At 40.2% G+C, this 23,728-nt stretch overlaps 1 protein-coding gene across 7 annotated transcripts in view; it reads left to right on the forward strand.

Moving 5' to 3' along the window:
• Positions 1 to 21,980, forward strand: part of Slc30a6 (solute carrier family 30 member 6) — a 58,652-nt gene extending 36,672 nt beyond the window's left edge. For 6 of the 7 annotated variants that reach the window (XM_008849042.3, XM_029554060.1, XM_029554059.1 and 3 more), the window contains 9 exons: positions 2,811 to 2,891; positions 3,314 to 3,349; positions 5,063 to 5,157; positions 6,630 to 6,678; positions 7,128 to 7,247; positions 13,917 to 14,019; positions 14,977 to 15,024; positions 16,260 to 16,328; positions 21,318 to 21,818. In XM_008849042.3, the coding sequence (XP_008847264.1) occupies positions 2,811 to 2,891; positions 3,314 to 3,349; positions 5,063 to 5,157; positions 6,630 to 6,678; positions 7,128 to 7,247; positions 13,917 to 14,019; positions 14,977 to 15,024; positions 16,260 to 16,328; positions 21,318 to 21,818 (1,102 nt within the window). Of the gene's footprint in view, positions 1 to 2,810; positions 2,892 to 3,313; positions 3,350 to 5,062; positions 5,158 to 6,629; positions 6,679 to 7,127; positions 7,248 to 13,916; positions 14,020 to 14,976; positions 15,025 to 16,259; positions 16,329 to 21,317 lie in introns of all 7 variants that reach the window. The other variant, XM_008849041.3, reaches the window with a different exon arrangement.
• Positions 21,981 to 23,728: the final 1,748 nt, after the last annotated feature.

Genomic DNA, 23,728 nt, shown 5'->3' on the forward strand with positions numbered 1-23,728 from the left:
ATTTACTTACTTACTTACTTACTTTTTGAGACAAGGTGTCCCTGTAGCCCCAGTTGGCCTGGAACTCACTATATAGACCAGGCTGACCTTGAACTCACTAAGATTGGTCTGCCTCCAAAGTGCTGGGACTAAAGGCATGTACCATGACGCCCGGCTGAAGTTTTTATTTCTACAATTATGGAAATTACTTAAAGTTGGAAGCCATTCTTTCATATTAGGGGAACTTTTATGATGTATATTTTTTTTAAGTGAAGAATTCCTTTCTGAATCAAGAAAATAACTTGAAATAAGAATTGTGCTTTATTGGGGCTAGAGAGATGGCTCAGGGATTAAGAACATTAGCTTTTCTTACAGAAGGCCCAGGTTCGAATCCCAGCACCCACATGGCAGCTAACAACTGTCTGTAACTCCAATTCCAGGTGATCCGACAGCCTCTTCTGACCTCCGCAGGCAATACATTCATAGACATAAAATAAAAATAGTAAATAAAATATTTTTTTTTAAAAAAAAGAAAAGAAGCCAGGCATCGTGGTGCACGCCTTTAATCCTAGCACTTGGGAGGCAGAGGCAGGCAGATCTTTGTGAGTTCGAGGCCAGCCTGGTCTACATAATGAGTTCCAGGACAGCTGGGGCTATAAGGAGACCCTGTCTCAAAAAGACAAGAAAAAGAAAAAGAAAGAAAGAAAAGAAACTCTTTTGGGGGTTGCAGTTTGAAACAAGGTCACTATGTAACCAGGCTTTCCTCAAACATGTTGTCCTCCTGTTTCAATTCTTCAGTGCTTAGATTACAGGGATTTGCTACCATACTGCTCTGTTTTCAGCTCAAAGCCTCCTGTCATCTTTATAGTTAAGCCTACAATTGAACTGAAACTGAGTTTTGTGTATGGTATGAGTTGTCAGTCAAGGCACATTTATTTTACATTTACATCATGTGAATATTCAGCTCAACTGATAAAACACCATTCATTGGATGGTCACTCAACTGATAAACACCATTTATTGGGTGGATATTCAATTGATAAACATCATTCATTGGGTGGATATTCAACTAATAAATAAAGTTTTGTCTTTCATTGGAGATAAAACTTTCCTTTCTCTACTGCTTTTTTGTGTGTGTGTGTTTTGAGACAGGGTCTCCTTGTAGCCCCACCTGTCCTGGAACTCACTATGTAGACCAGGCTGGCCTCGAACTCACAAACATCTGCCTGCCTCTGCCTCCCAAGTGCTGGGATTAAAGGCATGCACCACCATGCCCGGCCCAATGTGTTACCTTTTCTGTAAATCAGATGACTCCATGTCTGTAGGTTTATTTTGGATTTCAATTTTCACACATAGCATAATTACATTTACGTGGTATTTTTTTATTTTATTTTATGTGTATGCATGTATTGCCTGCATGTAGGTAAGTGCATCTGTGTCGTGCAATGCCCGCAGAGGACAGAAGAGGCTGTCTGATCCCCTGGAACTGGACTTAACGAACAGTTGTTAGCTGCCATGTGGGTGTTGGGATTCAAACCCGGGTCTTCTGCAAGAACAGCCAGTGTTCTTAACCCCTGAGCCATCTCTCTAGCCCCTACATGGTGTTTTTATATTTTTATGCCCTACTGTTTTCATTCCCATCTGTTCATGCCAACAAATATATTTTGGTTATGCTTTTAATAATACATAGTGCTCTTTTCGTTCCAAAATTTTTCCTTTATAAACAGCAATGTGATGAACATTCTACATCCTCTTGACATTCTACATCCTCTCTGAACTTCATAGTTATTTCCTTGAGAATTTTACACATTTAAACTTACCTTACCTACTGAGTATCATTAGAGTATGTTTATGGGAAAAGCTGTGATAAGACAGTCCCTGCTTTCCAGGGACATATAATTAACCATAATTATATGTTGAAATGAGAGTGCCTAAGTGAACAAGTAGTTAAAATCATGAACTTAAGAGTCAGAGTATCTCAGTTCAAAAACAGTACTTTTCTACCTGCTCTGTCAGTCAGATGACTGACTAGGTAGGTATCTAGCTCTATGACTCTAAACAGGTGCTTTTCCTGTGTGTCCCAAGCTCCTCATGTGCTCAGGATTTTTTTTTTGTCTTTTTGAGACAGGGACTCCATACAGCCTTAGCTGAAACTCACTATGTAGACCAGGCTGGCCTTGATCTCACAGAGATCCACCGCCTCTGCCTCCCTGAGTGCTGGGATTAAAGGCATATGCCACCATGCCCAGTTTGTGCTCAGAGGTTTTTTAAAAGAGAAAATAATCTCATAAATAGTTACACTAGTTACTTTTGTTGCTGTGTTTCAGAAGGTTCAATCCATGGTTTTTAGGTACAAGATGGTCAGTTAAGTGTTAGCTGTTATTATGATAATGGTTGTTTCTATAAAAATAATGGCTATAAATGGAAAGTGCAAATACTGTATAAAAATACTGTTTTCTCAGTTTTCATTGTTTATTATCCTTGAGAGCTTGTCTGGAGGTTCTAGCAGTGGAGTACTATACCCTTGAGTGAAGAACAGTCCTCTTCTGTGGGGGAAAGTCCTCTTCAACCACACATAGCTTTGGGAGGTACATGTGGCAGTGAGAAGGAAGGAGACACCTGCCTGATAGTCAGTGGTGTGGCAGATGTTGCAGCCAGATTACCCTTGTATCCATTGTGAGTTATCCTACAAACTCCATGGTCTGTTTGGCTAACAGTAGATTGCCCATACATACATTGATTCAGTGAATAATTGAGTGTCCGTGTGTTCTGGAGATACTGGTTTGTGAACTGAAAGAATAATGGTATTCTAATTAATTTTCTGATTTCAGATTTGAAAGATTAGAAGTCCTGGCTGTGTTTGCGTCCACAGTCTTGGCGCAGTTGGGAGCCCTCTTTATATTAAAAGAAAGGTACATTTGTATGTAGTATAAATCTCACCTATGACACTTAAAAATATGGGAAAATCCAGTGAGACATACGGTTTGAATGTTACACACAGTGTTGGAGTTTTGATGGTACAACTTCTTCTTATTACAGACCTTTTCCCTTTTATACCTATTTCTTTCTTTGATAGTACTAAAATCAGTCTTAGGTGTATCTAAGTGGAAGAGACTCAACCTGACATGTGTTGAAGTTTATTACTAGCCCATTGAAATGGGTTTGGTAGAGAAATACTGATATTACATATTGAGGATAAATTGTGAGTCTCCTGGCATTATCATACTATACATATATACTAAAAGATTTTTGAGCTTTAAGGTTATATATTTAATACAGGTTTTCAGTTTTATAATTTGTGGAACTTATTTAATGTCTTTTTTTTTTCTTTTAGTGCAGAACGGTTTTTGGAGCAGCCTGAGATACACACGTAAGATATTATTTATTTATTTATCTATGGGGATCAAACCAGGACCTGGAGCATGCTAGGGAAATGTTCTACCACTGATATACATCCTCAGGCCAAGATTTTATTTTGAGGTAATTACTATTAATTTTGATCCCGTGTATTAATTACTAATTATTAAATAACACCCCAAAATCAGAATACGGTAGTATTTTTGTTTGTTTGTTTGTTTGTTTTTGTTTTTATTCTATGTGTATGAGTTATTGCCTGTATGTATGTGAGGGTACCTGTGTTGTGCAGTGCCATGGAGGTCAGAAGGGGGCTTCAGATTCCCCTGGAACTGGAATTAAGGACAGTTCATAGCCACCATGTGGGTGCTGGGAATCGAACCCGGGTCCACTATAAGAGCAGTCAGTGCTCTTGTTTTTTTTTTTTAATTTATTTTTATTTTATGTGTATGTGTGTATTGCCTGCATGTAGGTAAGTGCACCTGTGTTGTGCAATGCCCGCAGAGGACAGACGAGGCCGTCGGATCCCCTGGAACTGGAGTTACAGACAGTTGTTAGCTGCCATGTGGTGCTGGGATTCAAACCTGGGTCTTCTGCAGAAATAGTGTTCTTAACTGCTGAGCCATCCCTCCAGCCCTGGCAGTTTGTTTTATCAGTGGCATTTCACTTGGCATTTCTCTAAATCCCAAGACCCTTTAACCTTCAACAGTTCCCAAGCCCTAGGCATTTTGAAATGGCACTGGAAGGACTTCCTTCTTTCTGTACTTCAACTTCCTTATTAATTATGGACCTAGGTCAGCACACTATACCAGTTCCTTCTAGTCTTCTGTAATTCACATTTGACCCCCAAATCTTTTCTTGATGCCTTTAGAAAAGATCACTGTATGTCACCCACTTTGTTACTATGTCTGTGGGCCTTATCTATTAATTCAGGAACTTTGATTTCTCTAGTATGTTGTGAACAAGTTCCATTAACATTTATATTAATCCATAGCAGTAACTACTGGTGAGAAAATATTGTTAATGATAAGAGACCTACCTTGGTGGCTGGTGAGATGACTCAGCAGTTAAGAGCACTGGTTGCTCTTGCAGAGGACCTGGGTTTGATTCCCACCACCCACATGGTGGCTAACAACTGTCCATAACTCCAGTTCCAGGGCATTCGATGTCCTCTTCTGACCTTTGACAGCATTGTATGACAGACACACATGCACTTACACGCATGCAGGCAATATACTCCTACACATAAAATAAAAACAGCAAATTTTAAGAAAGAGAGAGAGTGGGCTGGAGAGATGGCTAAGCGGTTAAGAACACTGGCTGTTCTTGCGGAAGACCCAGGTTCGAATCCCAGCACCCAAATGGCAGCTAACAACTGTCCGTAACTCCAGTCCCAGGGGATTTGACAGCCTTGTCTGACCTCCGCGGGCATTGCATGACACAGGTACACTTACCTACATGCAGGCAATACATGCATACACACAAAATAAAAATGAATAAATAAATTTAAAAAAAAAATTAAAAAAGAGAGAGAGACCTACCTTGTTCTATGTAAGGTGGAATACCACAGGTAAAACATAAATTATGTGCTTAAAAACCAAGTGCAGGTTCTGGTGGCCAAACCATTGAAACTGATCCCTCTTACCTTCCCATCTCAACCTCTCCACATACTGAATTTATACATTGATATTGCCAAGGACAAGTAAAGGTGAATGCTTTTTTCTTTTAGGGGAAGGTTACTAGTTGGTACTTTCGTGGCTCTTTCTTTCAACCTGTTCACGATGCTTTCTATTCAGAATAAACCTTTTGCTTATGTCTCTGAAGGTATGTTGGTTTTTTGTTGTTGTTGTTGTTGTTTTACTAAATTGTAAATCAGTGAGAAATATATTCAGAAGAGAAAGAAAGGCTAACCCAAAGCTTCTCAAGTTTTTATGTAGAGGATTACAGAACATCTCATTAAGCAAAACTGAAAGCTGATATATAAAAACAGGCAGAATTGATCTTGAATTAAATATGAGATGAAAACTTACATTTAACAGTAGGACAATCAGGCAATAAAAGCTTTCTAAAGTACTCATTCATGTCCAAACAACCTCATAAATGTTAAATTATATTTGTGCTGGTTAAAGTTTCAGAACGATGGATCTTTATTTAATTCTCCCCATAACTATTAAAGTAAATACTTTTGTTATCTCCATTTTACAGTAAAGCATTGAGAAATGAAATCACTTGCCCAAAGCTACTCGCTAGTTACATGCTGAGCTAGGACTCGAAAGCCTGTATTCTGGTCGCTGACAGAGCCTTGCTAGTCTTTGTTTATAAACAATTTGCCAATCTGTTTACAAGGTCTCATAAGAAAGTGATACTTTGGTAGTACCCTGCGATAAATCTAAGAGGCTACTTGAGCTTAGAGGTTACTTGGAGGTATCTTTGGATGGACCTAGATGCACTCCTGGCTTTTCTGAGAGCTGAGGGAATTAATAATTGGTATACCTGAACATATTCTCAGTATATTGGTTAAGAAACATTTACTTATAGCTGGGCGTGGTGGTATACCTTTAATCCCAGCACTAGGGAAGCAGAGGCAGGCGGATGGATCTCTGTGAGTTCGAGGCCAGCCTAGTCTACATAGTGAGTTCCAGGCCAGCTGGGGCTACAGGAGACTCTGTCTCAAAAAGACCAAAAAAAGAGAAAGAAATGTTTATTTATTTATTTATTTATTTATTTTGTCCTGGAACTCACAATGTAGACCAGGCTGGCCTTGAACTCACAGAGATCTGCCTGCCTCTGCCTCCCAAGTGCTGGGATTAAAGGTGAGCGCCATCACGCCTGGTGAAATGTTTATTTTATAAAGAGCCCTTAAAAATTTTTTCTGGTACATTTATTTATGGGCTGGAGGGAAGGAGTGTACCTATAACATGGCACATTTGTGGAGGTCAGAGAATGACCAGCAGGAGTCAGTTTTCTCCACCATGTAGGTTCTAAGGATCCAACTCAGGTTGTCAAAATTGATGGCAAGCACCTTTACCTGCTAAGCCATTGCACTGACCCTGAAACTTTAAAAGAACCAGTGGTATGTAAGCCTTTTCATTCCTTTAAGTCAGCTGTGTATTGTGGGTGAAATTGCTTTTGACTTAGTAACTTGAAGACATGAAAAGGGAACACTTGATTTGAGGAGTAGCATGTCCTTTTATCATGTTCTGCAGTCACTGCCAAACTTATTTTTAAAGTAAAAGAACTCAAGTCTTCTCAATGGTTTATTCTTCTGTATCAATAATTTATTTTCTCCTTAAAAGCTGCTAGCACGAGTTGGCTTCAGGAGCATGTTGCAGATCTTAGTCGAAGGTAAGATGCTATGGAGTTTTATCAATTATATAATTTAACAAGAATGCACATGAAATGCATCATGGGAACTTAGATTGTTGCTGAAATTACTGTGTGAATCACACAGATCTAATTCCTATCCCTCCTTTGTTCTTTAATTGCTGTTAGAGAAGAAATCTTTACAGTGACGGAGATCTGATCCCGAGTCTTCTTTGCTTGCTTGCTTTTTGAGACAGGTTCTTCCTGTAGCCCCAGCTGGCCTGGTACTCACTTTGTAGACCAGGCTGGCCTTGAACTCACAGAGATCCGCCTGCCTCTGCCTCCCGAATGCTGGGATTAAAGGCGTGTGCCACCATGCCCAGCTCTCTTTTCGTTCTTCAGTAGTAAAATACAAGTTATCTGATCTTTCAGTGCTTTCGTCAGTATTTTATGAGTTCTGTAATGCATACTCTTTGTTTGGTCTTTCATAGCTTGTGTGGAATTATTCCAGGACTCAGCAGTATCTTCCTGCCCCGCATGAATCCATTTGTTCTAATTGATCTTGCTGGGGCATTTGCTCTGTGTATTACATACATGCTGATTGAAATTAAGTAAGTATATTTGATTGCTGTCAAATCGTTTTGATTCCTGGGCCCTAACTGCTAGGCATTGGCAAGATGGATGGGGTCAGGCTTCTAGCATTTTTACTTATGACCTGTGTAACTTTGATCAAGTCTTATCCTTGAGTGTTTCCATCTGAGAAACTAAGGGACTTAGGCTCAACACAATTTATAATACAGATCAGGGAATGATTTAATTCCCTCCCCACTGCTGACCTGTTGAGTGAATCAAAAGATAGTAAAAGGAGAGCTAAGTCACAGTGGCTGTTGCTGAGAGTTAGGAGGAAAGAAGCAGCTTTAAAAAAAAGAAAAAGCCTTTTAGAAAACAGACCTTCTAGCTGCTTTAAGATCAACATTTTTGTTTGTTTTGGTATTTTGTTTGTTTTAAATATTCTATTATTTTTAATTTATGTAGAAGAGAGTCTTGTCTGCATATATGTAAATGTACCCATGTTGTACAATACCCGTGGAGGTCAGAAGAGGGCATTGGATCCCCTGAAATAAGTTAACAGATGGTTGTTAGCCACCATGTGGGTGCTGGGAACCAAACCTGGATCTTCTGCAAGAGCAGCAAGTGCTCTTAACTGCTGAGCCATCTCTCCAGCTCCTGTTTGTTTTTGAGACAGGATCTCATTATGCAGCTGTGGCTGGCCTGGAATTCACAGTAATCCACCTGCCTCTCTCCCTGCCTCCCAAGTGCTGGGATTATAGATTTGTGCCACTGCATCTGGCCGTTTACATGAGTTCCAGGAATCCAACTTGGGTCATCAGGCTTAAGAGGTCTGAGTGCATTTTCTCTTTTAAAATAATTTGTGTTTGAGGCTAGAAAGATAGCTCAGTACTTAAGAACACTTGCTACTCTTGCAGAGGACCCAATTTTGGGTCCCAGCACCCACATGGCAGCTAACAACTGTCTGTAATTCCAGCTCCAGAGGATCCTTCCCCTTCACGAATGGGTATACTTTCATACCTGTAGGCAAAACATTCATACATATAAAATAAAAACAAATAAATCAAAAAATTAAAAACAAATTTTTGTTTAAAGATATAAACACGAGTTTCTTATTTTTAACCATTTTACAGTGTATAGTTTAGTGACATTTGTACATTCACATTTTTGTGTCAGTCATTATTACTATCTATCTCCAAAACCTTTTCTTCATCCCTAAAGAAAACCTTTGTACCCAATTAAATAGTGGCTCCCTGCTTTCCCTGTCTAAGCATCTCTGGTAACCACCATCCTGCATTCTGTCTCTGGTTTTGACTGCAATGTAAGTACAATCATACATCTGTCTTGTGACTGGCCTAGTTGATATAACAGTGTTTCACATTCCATTCATGCTGTGGTATGCATCTGCATTTCCTTCCTTTGTGAGGCTAAATAGCATTTCATTGTATATACATACCACATTTTATTTACACATTCATCTGCCACCCATGATCATTTGGGTTGGCCCATGTTTTTAACTCTTGTGAACAGTGCCACCATGAATAGGGTGTACAAATACTCGTCTCAGTCGGTTTCTCATTTTCGGTGGGATATGCCCACATGTAGACCTGCTATATCATGTGGTTTTTATACAAACTCTAATACATTCTTCAGTGCCTGCTTTTTTCTTCTTCCCCTCCTCCCCAAACCAGATCTAACAAATCACCAAATTTTACTCAAGTCTTTTCTGGTTTATTTTGTTGTTTTGTTTGTTAAGACAGGGTCTCCCTGTAGCCTGGAACTCACTATGTAAACCAGAGATCTGCCTGCCTCTGCCTCCCAAGTACTGTGAATAAAGCCATTTGCCACCACACCCAGCCTCAATCGTTTCTTAACATTTATTTGTCTCCAGGCTGGAGAGATGGCTCAGACATTAAGAGCACTGACCCGGGTTTAATTCCTATAACCCACATGGTGGTTATCAAGTGTCCATAACTCCAGTTCTGGGGGAATCCAACACCTCCTTCTGACCTTTGTGGGCATTGCATGCGAAACAGGTGCACTTAAACACATGCAAGCAATATACTCATACACATAAAATTTAAAAAAAAAAAGAAAAATGTATGTATATGTTTTATTTATTTGTCTCTGTTTCTATTCTGTTGCCCCAAATAAGGCTGTTGTCATCATCTGACTGTCATCAGAATAGTCTTCTGGTCTTCTGTTTTCATCTTCCATCTTCCAGTTTTGCTAATAATGTGACTATTTAGAATCACCAATAGGATTTTCCTTTTTCATCTCCTTCGCATATGAAAAAATTGAAGGTAGTTAGCCTGGAGTCCTTACCAGCACTCCATCCTCTGGACCACACTGTGGGTTCCTTTCTGTGTCAGGGTCTTCATGCCCTTGCACATGCTGCTTTCACTGTTTGGAATATCTTCCATCTTTCTCATCTCTGAAATCTCTGCTCCTCTTTCTGCATGTAGCCCTCTGAATTACCCTCACCCTGGTAGCCTCATCACTCACTTTGTGCATCAATAGCACCCTGTAGAGACTTATACTTTATTTTTCTATTATTACTACTATTATTGCTTTTTTGTTGTTGTTGTTTTTCTTGGGGGGGATTGGTTTGTTTATTTGTTTTTGGGTTTTTTTGGTGGGGGGTTTGAGATAAGGTCTCATGTAGCCCAGGCTGACCTAGAACTTGTTATGTAGCCAAGGCTGTCCCTGAACTCTGGATCCTCCAGCTTTTACCTCCTAACTGCTAGTATTACAGGTGTGGGCCACCATGCCCAGCTTGAGACAGTCTAATACACAGTGTTTCTTCATGGTTTTCATATGTGTACTCCTACTATTTCTAAGGTAGAGACTATGTCCTATTCATATTTCTAGTCTCAGCATTGGGAAGAAGTAAAATCGTATTCAGGTTCATCTCGCAGCCATTGACATTTTGGTCTGTCTTGTTAAGAGAAAGTCAGAGTTTGAAACATTGGTGTGATATAGCACTTCAGCCATAATGTGGCCATACCAAATTCCTGCGGGATTTTACCTTGTGAAATTCCTGGGGAACTTTGAAATTTTTTTACTGCTAGAATTGTTGTTTATAGGGGTTGGAGCCATGACTCAACAGTTAAGCGCAATGACTGCTCTTGCAGAGGACCTGGTTCATTTCCCAGCACCTAAATGGTAGCTAACAACCATCTGTAACTTCAGTTCCAGGGGATCTGATGCCCTCTTCTGGCCTCTGTGGGTGTTGTGCAACATGAGTGCACTTACATAAATGCAGGCAATACATTCATACACATAAATTAAAAATAAAATATTTTTAAAAAGAATTGTTGCTTATAGAAAAATTGATGGGATTACAGATGAAATCATTCTCTCCATGTCAGAAATCACTAGTTGAAGGTTTTTTTTTTTGGAGCAGATGAATAGATTTTCAGTGATCCCTGAGTCTTATGAGGCAGAGATTTGATATAGGAGTCCTGCACTCTGCAGTCTCTTGTTCTCTGCATGTTGGCCAGTTGTGGATTTGTGTGTTAATTGCTATCTGTTGTAAAAGGAAACTCTGGTGAGAGTTGAGAGATGCATTAATCTGTAGGTGTAGCAATGTCATTAAGAGTCAGTTTAATACTAAAGAGAAAACTAGCATTAGGTTTCTCCCTTATGTCCTGTGGGCTCCATCCTAGGAAGTGGACCTTAAAGCCAATTAAAGAGTGGTTGGTTACTTCCATAATAATCATGCCACTATTACACTGGTGAGCATATCTTGCTAGGTTAGTTGTTACTGTGGTTCAGAGAATTCACAGCTGGGTAAGGCTGATGATTTTTTTTCCTCCTGATAGCTTGCCTAGCATCTTCCAGCACTATGGATACTAGCCAGTAGAGATGAGGCTCTCGAGTCAGCACCGGCTTGATTTCTCCGTGTTTGTTCTATAGCTCATATAAGTTTTATAATTTTAATATAAAGCTCTGTTAATTCCTTCATTGAATTTATTCTTAGAAATTTTACAGGTATTGGGAATAGGATTGCTTTCAGAAAATATTTCACAGCAATCTTATTATTATGTAAAAGGCTACTGATTTTATCTTCTCATTATTCAGGTAAAACCAGATCTGCATTCATTCTATGGTTAATTTGCCATCCTGAGACCAACCCCTTTTTAGTGCTCTCCCTGATATCCAAACGCTTATGAAGTTTTCCACTCTCGCAGATAGTCCTGGCACGAATCCTGGTTCTAGGAACTGTTTTTTGAATTTCAAATGATTCCTTGACTTGGGTCTTTTCCTCACGTGCATGTATTAGCACTCATCTGACTACTCAGAAACCTTTTTTGAATCTCTAAGGGCCTTTATTTCTATGCAGCTCTTCCTTTATGCTCTGCTATAAATTCCAGCTTCTGTCCTCCCAGAATTTCTACTCCCTCTATAAAATTCCTGAAGTCCAAAGGGTACTGCTAGGGCTTCAGGTTGAGGCCTAGACACTTTCTCAAGGCAGTAACATGAGTAATTATGAACTTACCACATTTGTTTTCTTTTATTTTTTTTTTTGTATATTTGTTATTGAATTTTTGTGTATTTCATACAAAACATCTTAATCATCTTTATACCCACTCCCCCATCTGCACCCTCCCAAAACCCCCAACAGATTTCATGCATTCTGTCATTTATGTTAAAACCTATTGAATCGAGTTGGTGTACCCAGACGTCCCTTAGTGCGATTTCATCAACATGGGTCTAGCCAGACTATCTAGAACCTCTCCCTTAAAGAAGATCAACTCTCCTTCACCCAGTAGTAATCAGCTGCCCATAGTACCTTGGCTAAGGTTGGGGCATGCTACCCATTTCCTCTGTTTCCTGGGTTTCTGTCTGCTTGAGTTTGCATGGTTCTTGTGCATGCTGACACCATTGCTGTATAGGCAAGGTCCCAGGAACCTGTAAAACTCTGTTTTCATATGCTCATGTACCTTCTCCCTTGGCTCTTATAGTCTTTCCACCTCCTCTTCTGCAATGGTCCCCAAGCCCTGGGTAGGTGAAATTTAATATAAGAGTCCTGTTCAGGGACCCACATTCTAAAGGCTCTTATTCTCTGTTTTGTCCATTTGTGACCTTTTGTGTTCATTGCCCTCTGTTACATGAGGAGCTTTGAGAGATGCATTAGTATTCTCTTTACCCCTTGTTCCACTGTGTTCTGTGAGCCTTAGATGTAGAGGTTTCACTGTAGATGTATCACTTAAGGTTGGGCTTCTCACAGACACTTAGTCTCTTTGTGGAACTCTGTAATAGTCTCTGTTGCAAAAGAAGCTTCTTTGATGACTGGTGACTGGCATTTTGGCTGTATATATAAAGATCCATATTTAGTATACAGTAAGAAATTACATTTGTCTGGGGATGTGCCAGTCTTAGGGTTTTTTGTAAGATCTACGGCCTCTCCAGCCATGTGTATTTGGCTATGTTTACAGTACCACACAATACCCACAGAGACCAGAAGAGGGCATTGGATACCCTGAGACTGGAGTTAAGGTTGTTAGTGGCCATGTGGGTGCTGGGAACCAAACCCTGGTCCTCTGCAGAAGCAGCAGTACTCTTAACCACTAAACCATCTCTTCAACCCCCACAGTTTCTTTCTTTTTTTTTTTAATATTTTCTTTATTATTTTTATTTTATGCGTATGAGTGTATTGCCTGCATATATGTGTGTGCACCCATGTCATGCAGTGCCACGGAAGTCAGAAGAGGGCTTCAGATTCCCCTGGAGTTAAGGATGGTTCATAGCCACCATGTGGGTGCTGAGAATCAAACTCTGGTCCTCTGCAAGAGCAGTCAGTATTCTTAACTGCCGAGCCATCTCTCCAGCCCCCAACCCCCACACTGTTTCTTACCCCACATGGATCACTGTCCTTTGTTGTACCCATTATTTTGAAAACATTTTTTCTGTTTTTGTTTTCTTTTTTGTTGCTGTTGTCATTGTTAACACTTTTGTTTCAGCTGGAAGACACAGATCTTATAACTTTACTGGATAAAAGTGAACATGGAAGTTCCTGACTTTAATAAAGCTTTGCTCCCTCCTTTTTTTAAAAAAACTTTATTTATTATTTTTAGTTTATGTGTATGAGTGTGTTGCCTGCATGTATGTAAGTGCACCCATGTTGTGCATTGCCTGCGGAAGTCAGAAGAAAGCTTCAGATCTCCTGGAACTGGAGTTACAGACAGTTGTTAGCTGCCATGTGGGTGCTGGGAATCCAACCCAGGTCCTCTGCAAGAGTGCTCTTAACCACTAAGCCATCTTTCCAGCCCTCCTCCCTCCTTTTTAAAGCTCACTTTTTATTTTATTTTTTTATTTTTTGGTCTTTTTTGAGACAGGGTCTCACAGTAGCCCCAGCTGTCCTGGAACTCACTGTGTAGACCAGGCTGTCCTTGAACTCAGAGATCTGCCTGCCTCCGCCCCCCGAGTGCTGGGATTAAAAGGGTGCACCACCATACCCGGCTTAAAGCTTACTTTTTTAAAAAAGTCACCTTTCATACTAATAAATATAACATAGTTATTTGTCCACTGAACGTCGACAGGAATGAATTCTAAAACCTGGATGAGTTTTTCCCCCTTTGAAGTGCTCTTCTGCCAGTAGTAGTCATTTGTGATTTTTTAGAATTCTTTTGTTTTTGATAATATTTGGAATATTAAATTGTAAGATGAAATATATATTTAAGATTCAGAATTATTTTTTCTTGTAGTAATTATTTTGCTGTAGACACTGCCTCTGCAGTAGCCATTGCCCTGATGACATTTGGCACCATGTACCCCATGAGTGTGTACAGTGGGAAAGTGCTTCTCCAGGTAAGGTTTGTAGGTTTGTGGGCACATGTTTACTATTAGCATGTTCTCCTGCTAGACTGGAACAGTGTATCTCTTGAAGAAAGTCAAAATTTTAACCACTGGAGGGCCCTGTTAACAATGAAGTCAGTCTCTGAAATTCTAGTAGCAAGATGCAGCTCAAATCTCCTTGTGTTTCTGTGACATGCAATCACGAATTTACAGCTATTTTCCTCTAATCATCTTTAAATTATTCTTCTAGATATTTAGTTCCTTTCAGTAATATGCTCTGGGTTTTGTATTATCTAGTTATAATTGCTTTCTTATTTCCTGTCTTTGGATCAGTGACACTTATAAATTCCACAATTAAACATTAAAAATTGAATACTGAAGTACTGCAAACACCTGTAACCCAGCCCTGAAGAGAAAATAAAAGCTGGGTGTTTCTGAGCCCTGTTCTTCTTTTGTCTCTTAAACTTCTTCTAGAGCTTTAACCTTTTTCTAGCACTTAGGGGCAGTTGGTCCATCTCCAGAAGCAGTTAACAGTAAGAGAGTAGTTGTGTAGATCGGCCTGCCTCTGTTTCCCCAGTGCTGGGATTAAAGGTGTACCACCACACCTGGCTTTGTTGGTAGTTCTTTAGAGGTCTTATTTGATTCTACAAAGAGCAGCTTCTTTGTGAGAGTTAAGAGTTGGGGGTGTTCCTCCCTAGGAGCCTCTCCCACTCTCGAAACTTCTTCCCCACTTTTCCTTAATAAGTCTGTGTTCACTGTGCTTTAAAAAAAAAAAAAAAAAAGTGTAGCCTTTGATTAGTGCCATTGTCCTACTGTGGGCCAGTGAGATCTCTCTTCCCTAAATCATGATAGGGCACATATCAGAAGCAAAGGCTGGTTTAAAACCCATTTGCTGGGGAGCAGTTCAGGATCACTGTTGCAAAATTATTTTCTTCCTACACTATTCATATTTATTTTCTTGTTCTCTAGACAACACCGCCTCATGTGATTGGTCAGTTGGACAAACTGATTAGAGAGGTAAGTTGCACTAGTAAATTAAAAAACTAATTTATGATAGTGAAATGAAGTGGTGGGTGCATATAATATATTCACTTCTAAATTTGGTTCTATGGGACTTTATGTGTTTTATAATAACACAGAGCCATAACATAGGAACAACAATAGAAAAATTTGAAGAATTGGCTCAGTTTGGAAACCAAATTGACATGAAATAAATGTGGAAGATAATGGTCTACAAACCACCATAATTAGCTGAGTAATTGCTCTGATTTTTCTGACTCTTCAGAATCTAGATAGAGATAAAAATCCACTTTTACATGATAATCCACCTAGTGTCTTTTTTTTTTTTAATGTGCATGAGTGTTTTGCCTACATGTATGTAAGTGCATCCCTATCATGCAGTGCCCACAGAGATCAGAAGAGGACATTGAATCCCCTGGAACTGGAGTTATAGACTGTAGTTAGTTGCCATGTGGGTGCTGGGAACTGAACCTGGGTCCTCTGCAAGAGCAGACACTGCTCTTAACTGCTGAGCCATATCTCCGGCCCCCAAAATTCACTTTTTTCAATACAGCTGGCTACATGCCCCCAAGCAAAGACTGGCCCTATCCCCATGGCCCACACAGTGTATATCTGGCTTTAGAATTCACTAATGGCCCACACCTAAACAGCATCATATCTGGGTGTGGTGGTACAAGCCTTTAATCCAAGTACTAGGGATGAAGAGGCAAGGGGGTTCTCTGTAAATTCAAGGCTAACCTGGTCCACATAGAGAGTTCCGGGTGAGCTAGAACTAGGGAGACCCTGTCAAGACACTCACACACATGCACACACACACACACACAAATAGCATAGCATCCTGTGCTGTGCAGAGGTTTGTTATAAGAGGATCCAGACAAAGAAACAACTAAGAAAACAAATAAAAAATTGGGTACCACAAGTGCTAGAAATAAATATGTGCCACCGTGATTTTAAAAAACAAACGAATGAATGAATGAAAAACTCTGCAGTGTTGAAGTCCTGAGCAGTTGGCCTGATTCGACAAGGACTGGGGATGTCTGGATCAGGACTGAACACACAGGCATAGTATGCTGAATGATCTGTGTGATCTGAACCCTCTGTTGGCTGATGAGTGTTCTTGGGCAAGGTTTAGCTTTGACTTTTCTCGATTTAGAGCATGTCTGTGATGTGACTGAGCTAGGCTGCCACTACATCAGTGCTAACTCCGATAAACTCTTCTGTGTTTTGATTAGGTATCTACTTTGGATGGAGTTTTAGAAGTCCGAAATGAACACTTTTGGACCCTAGGTTTTGGCTCATTGGTATGTCTTCTGTATACTACTTTAATATAATTTGAAACAATTTTTAAAACTAGAAAAAGCACTTAAAATTTTTTCATGAAGGCTTTGAATCTTAGGTTCAATGGATCTAAAATATAGATGGATTTAATTACCTAATTAAAATTGGAGGGTTTTTTTTTTTCACTTTCAAATTACTGGGGTCTGTTAGTACTAAAGATTGAAATTAGGACCTCATGCATGCTAGGCAAGCACTCTATATTGCACTGTATGCCCAGCCCTCAGACTACTCTTGATCTTAATATTAGACTAGTCAGATAACATGAATCCAGTCAGTTTAATATATAAATATGAAAATGTTACCTAAAGCCAGGTGTGGTGGCACATGCCTTTAATCCCAGCACTCAGGAAGCAGAGGCAGGTGGATCTCTGAGTTTGAGGCCAGCGTGGTCTCCATAGTGTTTCCAGGCTAGCTGAGGCTACAGGGAGACCCTGTCTCAAAAAAAAAAAAAAAAAAAAAAAAGAGAGAAAGAAAATGTTACCTAAGTAAAAAGTGCAGTTATTTCCTTTTTGACTCCTATTCTAAAACTTTGGAAATTTTGTTTGTTATAAATCCATAATTTGATTTGGCATAAAAGTCCATATTCTTTTTTTAATATTTTTATTTTTATTTTATGTGCATGAGTGTATTGCCTGCATGTATGTGAGTGCACCCAAGTTGTGCAATGCTGTGGAGGTCAGAAGAGGGCTTCAGATTCCCCTGGAACTGGAGTTAAGGACGGTTCGTAGCCACCATGTGGATGCTGGGAATTGAACCCGGCTCCTCTGCAAGAACAGTCAGTGCTCTTAACTGCTGAGCCATCTCTCCAGCCCCAAAAGTCCATGTTTTATAATACAGTTTGTACTTCATTACTAGAAAAATTTTATTATGGCATGGTTTTATTTCTGTCAAAAATGATGAAGAAAATATAGAAAAGTATCTTCTACAAAATATATATCATCTGTCATCTAGGGAAATTACTGGGAAACTTTGGTGTTTATACTTAACCATTGGTTTTCCTTCAAAAACCATGCTGATTTATTTTCTCTTTTCATTTAACATACCAGTTTTCCCTGTGATTAAATACTCTTCTGTAAAAGGTTTTGTTTATTTGTTTTGGCATTTATTTTTCTTATGAGACAGAGTCTCATTCTATAGACCAAGATTGCCTTGACCTCAAGCCTCTTATCTAAGCTGAAATTATAGCCATGTACCACCACACTTGGCTTACAGAATCATTTTTAAAAATCAAATATAAATGTATTGTTTTATTTTATGTTTTGTTTTGTGGTAGGGTCTTGCTCTGTAGCCCTGACTTGCCTAGTTTTCACTGTGCAACCCAGGCTGGCCACAAATTCCCAACAATCCTCTTGCCTCCCTGTTACAAATGCTTAGATTACAGATGTGAGCCACCACACTCAGCTCTTAGTTCATTTCTCTCCTTTTTAAAAAATTTTTATTATTTTTATTTTATGTGTGTGAGTGTGATACCTGCATGTATGTAAGTGTACCCATGTCATGCAGTATTCGTAGAGGTCAGAAGAGGGCGTCAGATCCCCTGGAACTGGAGTTATGAACAATTGTTCGCCATCATGTGGGTGCTGGGAACTAGACCTGGGTCCTCTGAAAGAGCCAATGCTCTTAACCACCACATGTATGTAGATACACCTATGTTGTGCAATGCCCATGGAGACCAGAAGAGGGTGTCAGTCAGATCCCCTGAAACTGGAGTTAGGAATGGCTATTAGCCATTTTTTGGTCTTTTTGAGACAGGTTCTCCCTGTAGTTCCAGCTGGCCTGGAACTCAATATGTAGACCAGGCTGGCCTTGAACTCACAGAGATCCACCCCCTCTGCTTCCCTAGTGCTGGGACTACAGGCGTGTGCCACCACGCCCAGCTCCATTTTCTTCTTTTTAAAAAAATTTTAATTATTTTTTGGGGGCCTGGAGAGATGGCTCAGCAGTTAAGAGCACTGACTGCTCTTACAGAGGACCCGGGCTTAATTCCCAGCACCCACATGGCAGCTAACAACTGTCCGTAACTCCAGTCCCAGGGGATGGGACAGCCTCTTCTGACCTCCTCAGGCATTGCCCAATACGGGTGTACTTACCTACATGCAGGCAATACATGCATACACATAAAGTAAAAACAATAAATAAAATTTTTTTTAATTATTTTTATTTGGGGGCTGGAGAGATGGTTCATCAGTTAAGAACAGTGGCTTGTTTTTTGCAGGAGACCCAAGTCTGATTCCCAGCAGTCATGTGGTGGCTAACAACCATCCATAACTCCAGTTCCAGGGGAATCCAACGATCGCTTCTGATCTCTTCATGGGCATTGCACAACACTGGTGCACTGACATACACATAGGCAATACACTCATACACATGAAAGTAAAAGAAAATAAATAAAAGTGTTTTTATTTTATATATATGAGTGTATTCCCTGCATGTGTGTCAGTGCACCTGTGTCTTGCAAAGCCCATAGAGGTCCGAAGAGGGCATTGGATCCACTAAAACTAGAGTTAGTAACAGTTGTTAGCTGCCATGTGGTTGCTGGGAATTCAACCCAGGTCCTCTGCACAAGCAGCCAGTGCTCTTAACTTCTCAGCCATCTCTCCAGCCTTCGATTTTCTTCTTTGGGAACCTGTCTAGTGTGTTGTGTGCACATGAGCATGCGCATATGGAGGAGGTCAAAGGAAAATATCTGGTGTCTTTCTCTATCAGGGTCTGCCTTATTGGTTAGAGCAGAGTCTCACGAAACCTGAAGTTCTTCATTTGGCTACACATGAAAGAAAAGAAAATAAAACCCAGCATAGCTAGCCAGTGAGCTCCCAGGATCCCCCAACACTGGGTGACAGGGATGTATGCCCCTAGCTTTTATATGGATGCTGGGAATTCAAACTCAAGTTCTCATTACACAGTAGACACTCTTACCCACTGAGCCATCTCTCCAGCCAGTTCTTTGGGAACTTCTGTTTGTATGCATATTAGATCTTTGCCTTTCATATTTGTTATTTTCTGTCTTGTAGTTATTATCTCTTGTTTTTTTTGATCTTTTAAAAATATTTTTATTTATTTTTATGTGTATGAGTGTATTGCCTGCATATGTGTAAGTGCACCTGTGTTGTGCAATGCCCCAGGAGGTCAGAAGAAGGCATCAGATCCCCTGGAACTGGAGTTATGGGCGACCATGTGGATGCTGGGAATCAAACCTGGGTCCTCTGCAAGAGCCATCTCTCTAGCCCCTAAACAGAGTCTTACAGGCTCCTGGGACTTTGGTCATATGAACCCTACAGCAATGGTGTCAGTATGCGCAAGACCCATGCAAATTCAAGCAGACAAAAACCCAGCATAGAACTGTGGAAATGAGCAGCAGGCCCCAATCTTAGCCAAAGAATTGTTGGCAGCTGATTACTACTGGGTGAGGAAGAGCTGACCTTTTTTAAGGGAGTGACCCTTAGATAGGCTGACTAGACCTCAGTAGATGAACTTGCACTGAGGGCCATCTGGGTACACTAACCTAACATAAATGACAAAATGTATGAAATCTGGTGGGGGTTGCTATGGGAGGGTGTGGATTGGGGAGGGGGTATAAAGATGATTAGAGGACCCGGGTTGAAATACACAAAAATTCTATTAAAAATATACAAGAAAGAAAGATTTTTAAATGTATTATTTTTGCCTGCCTGCTTTCTTTTTGGTTTTTGTTTGTTTTTTTCTTTTTTATACTGGGAATTGAACATAAGGCTTTGTGCATCATAGGCAAGCGTTCTTCTCTGAACCACATCCCCAGCCCCCTATTTTTCTTCAGGTACGCTTATTTGCTTTTATATTTTCTTTAGTATAATATTCATTTCTGAAGTGACTTCTTTTCTCTTGTCTTTTGTCATCTGTTTCTATGGTTTTCTAATCCTAATTTATCTTCCTATTTTATGTCTTTTTTTTGTTTTGAAAAAATAGGCTGTAGTTACGTCTTTTCTCTGTTTTTCTTCTAAATAACTTCATTTGATATTTGGCTTTAGTCCTTTTTGTTTGTTTTTTGCAAATATTTTCTTGCTTTTGTTTGTTTCTTGTTGTTTTGAGTTGAGGTTTCACTCTGTAGCTCAGTCTCAAGTTCTGGGGTTACAGTCAAGCACTACCATGCCTGGCTTCTATTGCTTGTTTTTATGTGAAATTAGTTTTCCTGACCTCTCCCTACCAGTACATATACTTAAAAATAAGAAAAACAAATCTTTCAAACAAGCAAGGAAGCCAGGCATGGTGATACACACCTTTAATCCCAGTACTCAGAAGGCACAGGCAGGCGAATCTCTGTGAGTTCAAGGCCAGCCTAGTCTACGTAATGAGTTCCAGGCCAGCTGGGGCAGCAGGGAGACCCTGTCTCAAAAACTTTTTCAGCTTTTTAAAGGGTCACAAATAATGTGATTAACTTTTTTCATTGATAATCACCAGTAGTAAATAGTTCTTAAGAAATAGCAAGGCATGGGGCTAGAGAGATGGCTCAGCAGTTAAGAGCACTGACTGCTCTTGCAGAGGACCCGGGTTCAATTCCCAGCACCCACATGGCAGCTGCCAGTGGTCCATACCTCTACATCCAAGGGAATCTGAAGCCTCTTCTGACCTCCACTGGCATTGCACAACTTGGGTGTACTTACATACATTCTGGGAATACACTCATACAAATAGAATAAAAATAAATAAAATTTAAAAGAAATAGCAAGGTATTAAGTTTCCTTTTATTTTGTTATTTTATTTTGGGGGTTATTTTTGAAACAGAGTCTCCCTGTAGCCCCAGCTCCACCCCCCTCTACCTCCCTAGTGCTGGGATTAAAGGTGTGTACCACCATGCCCAGGTGTTTCCTTTTATTTTAAAGAAATACCAAGTAATGATCAAATCATCATTAAAATGTATTTTAATGAAATTCTCATTATAGTTCTAAGCATTCTTATGATTCCCCCCCCCCTTTTAGGCTGGATCAGTACATGTACGAATTCGACGAGATGCAAATGAACAAATGGTTCTCGCACATGTGACCAACAGGCTGTATACACTTGTGTCTACTCTGACAGTGCAAATTTTCAAGGATGATTGGGTCAGGCCGGCTGTACTGTCTGGGCCTGCTGCAGCCAGTGTCCGACACTTCTCAGATCATCACGTCATCTCAATGCCTCTTTTAAAGAATACTGATGATGTGACCCCTGTCACATCAACTCCAGCCAAACCTAGCAGCCCACCTCCAGAATTTTCATTTAATACCCCTGGGAAAAACATGAGCCCAGTTATTCTTCTAAACACACAAACAAGACCTTATGGTTTGGGTTTTAATCATGGACATGCACCATATAGCAGCATGCTTCACCAAGGACTTGGAGTTCCAGGAATTGGAGCAACCCAGGGATTCAGGACTGGTTTTACAAATATGCCAAGTAGATACGGGAATAGCAGTAGAATTGGACAAACAAGACCTTGATATACTGTAACTTATTTTTGTGAGGAATGTTGATTGACTCCTTTGGCTTCCAGTGTATTTAGTAATGCAACTTGCTTTGACTGTTCAATCATTTACACTAAATGTCAGATTATTGTAGGCTTGTTCATATTTCACGAAACCTATAAACTATATTTTTGTAAAGTGTTTTTGTGGCGGTGAGATCTTTGAAAATGTTAAAGGCTTTAAGTAGGCTTCCTTTAGAAAGTGCATTTGTTTTGTAGCTGACAACAGCATATGACCCAACCTTTAATGAGAAAGCCACTTGAAGGGAGCGGATCTGTTGTCTTATTAACAATACCCTATTTCCTTCAGTGAAACTTATAAACATGCTTTGTGGAAAACGCACATTTTAGGAAATAAAAAAAAAAGTCCATTTGAAAAGTAAAGTTCTCTTACAGCTTTTCTAAATTAATTGCTACATTTTTAGGTCCCCTGGAATTATTTCCTATATCATAAAAAGCAGAAGTTTTTATCAGAAATTGTGAGACATTCTGTCTAACACAGGTTAATTTTTTATAATTATTCCTGGTCTTTTGAGACAGGGCCTTGCTATGTAGACCAGGCTGGCTTCAAATCCATAATCTTCCCAAGTGCTAGCATTAGAGATCTTGAGCCACGATACCCATCTTAATTTTTTTTTTTTTTTTTTTTTTTTTTTTTTTTTTTTTTCTCCCTGTAGCTAGTTGGCCTGGATTCACTATGCCTGGCCTTGAATTCAGAGATCTGCCTGCCTATCTCCAAAGTACTGGGACTAACCACGCCCTTTGAGAACCACTTTGATTTTGTCTCTTATGTACATGTAAAAGCCTTATAAGGTATGAACAAAAACTTCTGACTCTAAAAGATATTAGCACATTCCAATGCCCTGAAGACAGCCCCTACCAATCAAGACTTAACCCCGTACACAAGATATGGGGACATCCAATTAAGTCTTTCCCCATACACAGGATATGGGGACATCCAATTATTTTAAAAAATGCTTGGCGCGTGCAGGTTTCTATGAAGTGCCCCAATAAAAACTACTGCCTGCTATTGTTCAGGGCCAGACTCCATATTTGGCTCATGAAGTCTGTGCCTGGCTAGCCGCCATTTGGTTATTATCTTTTTTTTCTCTTTAAATTCTTAAATAAACTTTTGTATAATCTTTTTGGGTATCTGTGGGAATTAGTCTCGATTCTCAAACCCTAACATTGTGGGGGCTCGTCTGGGATTCGAGAATAGAGACCCCAGACCCACAGAAGTGCCACTGGAGCTGGCCTTGGTAAGTTCTGCCTGTCTGCCTTTCTCTCTCTCTCTCTCTCTCTCTCTCTCTCGTCTTGCTTTTCAGCAGTCTGGACATCCTGGGGCTCAACAGAGATCAGGCAGACACGCTATTGATCCCAGAGCTGGAGGAGAATGGGGGACACCCCAAATACTCTTCTCTGTTGAGGAGTCGTGCTCCCGTCTGACATGGAATCCAGATGGGGCTGGCCCAGAGTCTTGGCCCAGTCCAACGTGGAATCCCAGCTGGCCAAATCTTTTTGGGAAAGGAACAGGGGCAGCCTTCTCAGCTGACCCCACATGCTGCGAGGTTTTCATTTCTCCCTCTAGGGAACTGCCATCTCATACTGTCCTCACCCTCTGCTCAGAGCTCCGCCTTGTCTATCGACTTTCCGTCCTACTTCTCATTCTCATCCCTCTCCTTATATTCTTTTTTCTTGAAGCTTATCTCACGATGGGCCAGAAAGTCTCATCATCTTCAGCTCCCCTTGATCTAGTTTTTAGTCATTTTCAGGACTACAAACGAGCAGCTTCGAACATGTCTGGACTCCATGTCAAACCGACCCACCTCCAGACCCTCTGCACCATCAAATGGCCCTCCTTTGAAGTTGAATGGCCACCTGAAGGGT

This window comes from Nannospalax galili, unplaced genomic scaffold, assembly GCF_000622305.1.
Source record: "Nannospalax galili isolate Female #2095 unplaced genomic scaffold, S.galili_v1.0 scaffold344, whole genome shotgun sequence".
Lineage (NCBI taxonomy): Eukaryota > Metazoa > Chordata > Mammalia > Rodentia > Spalacidae > Nannospalax > Nannospalax galili.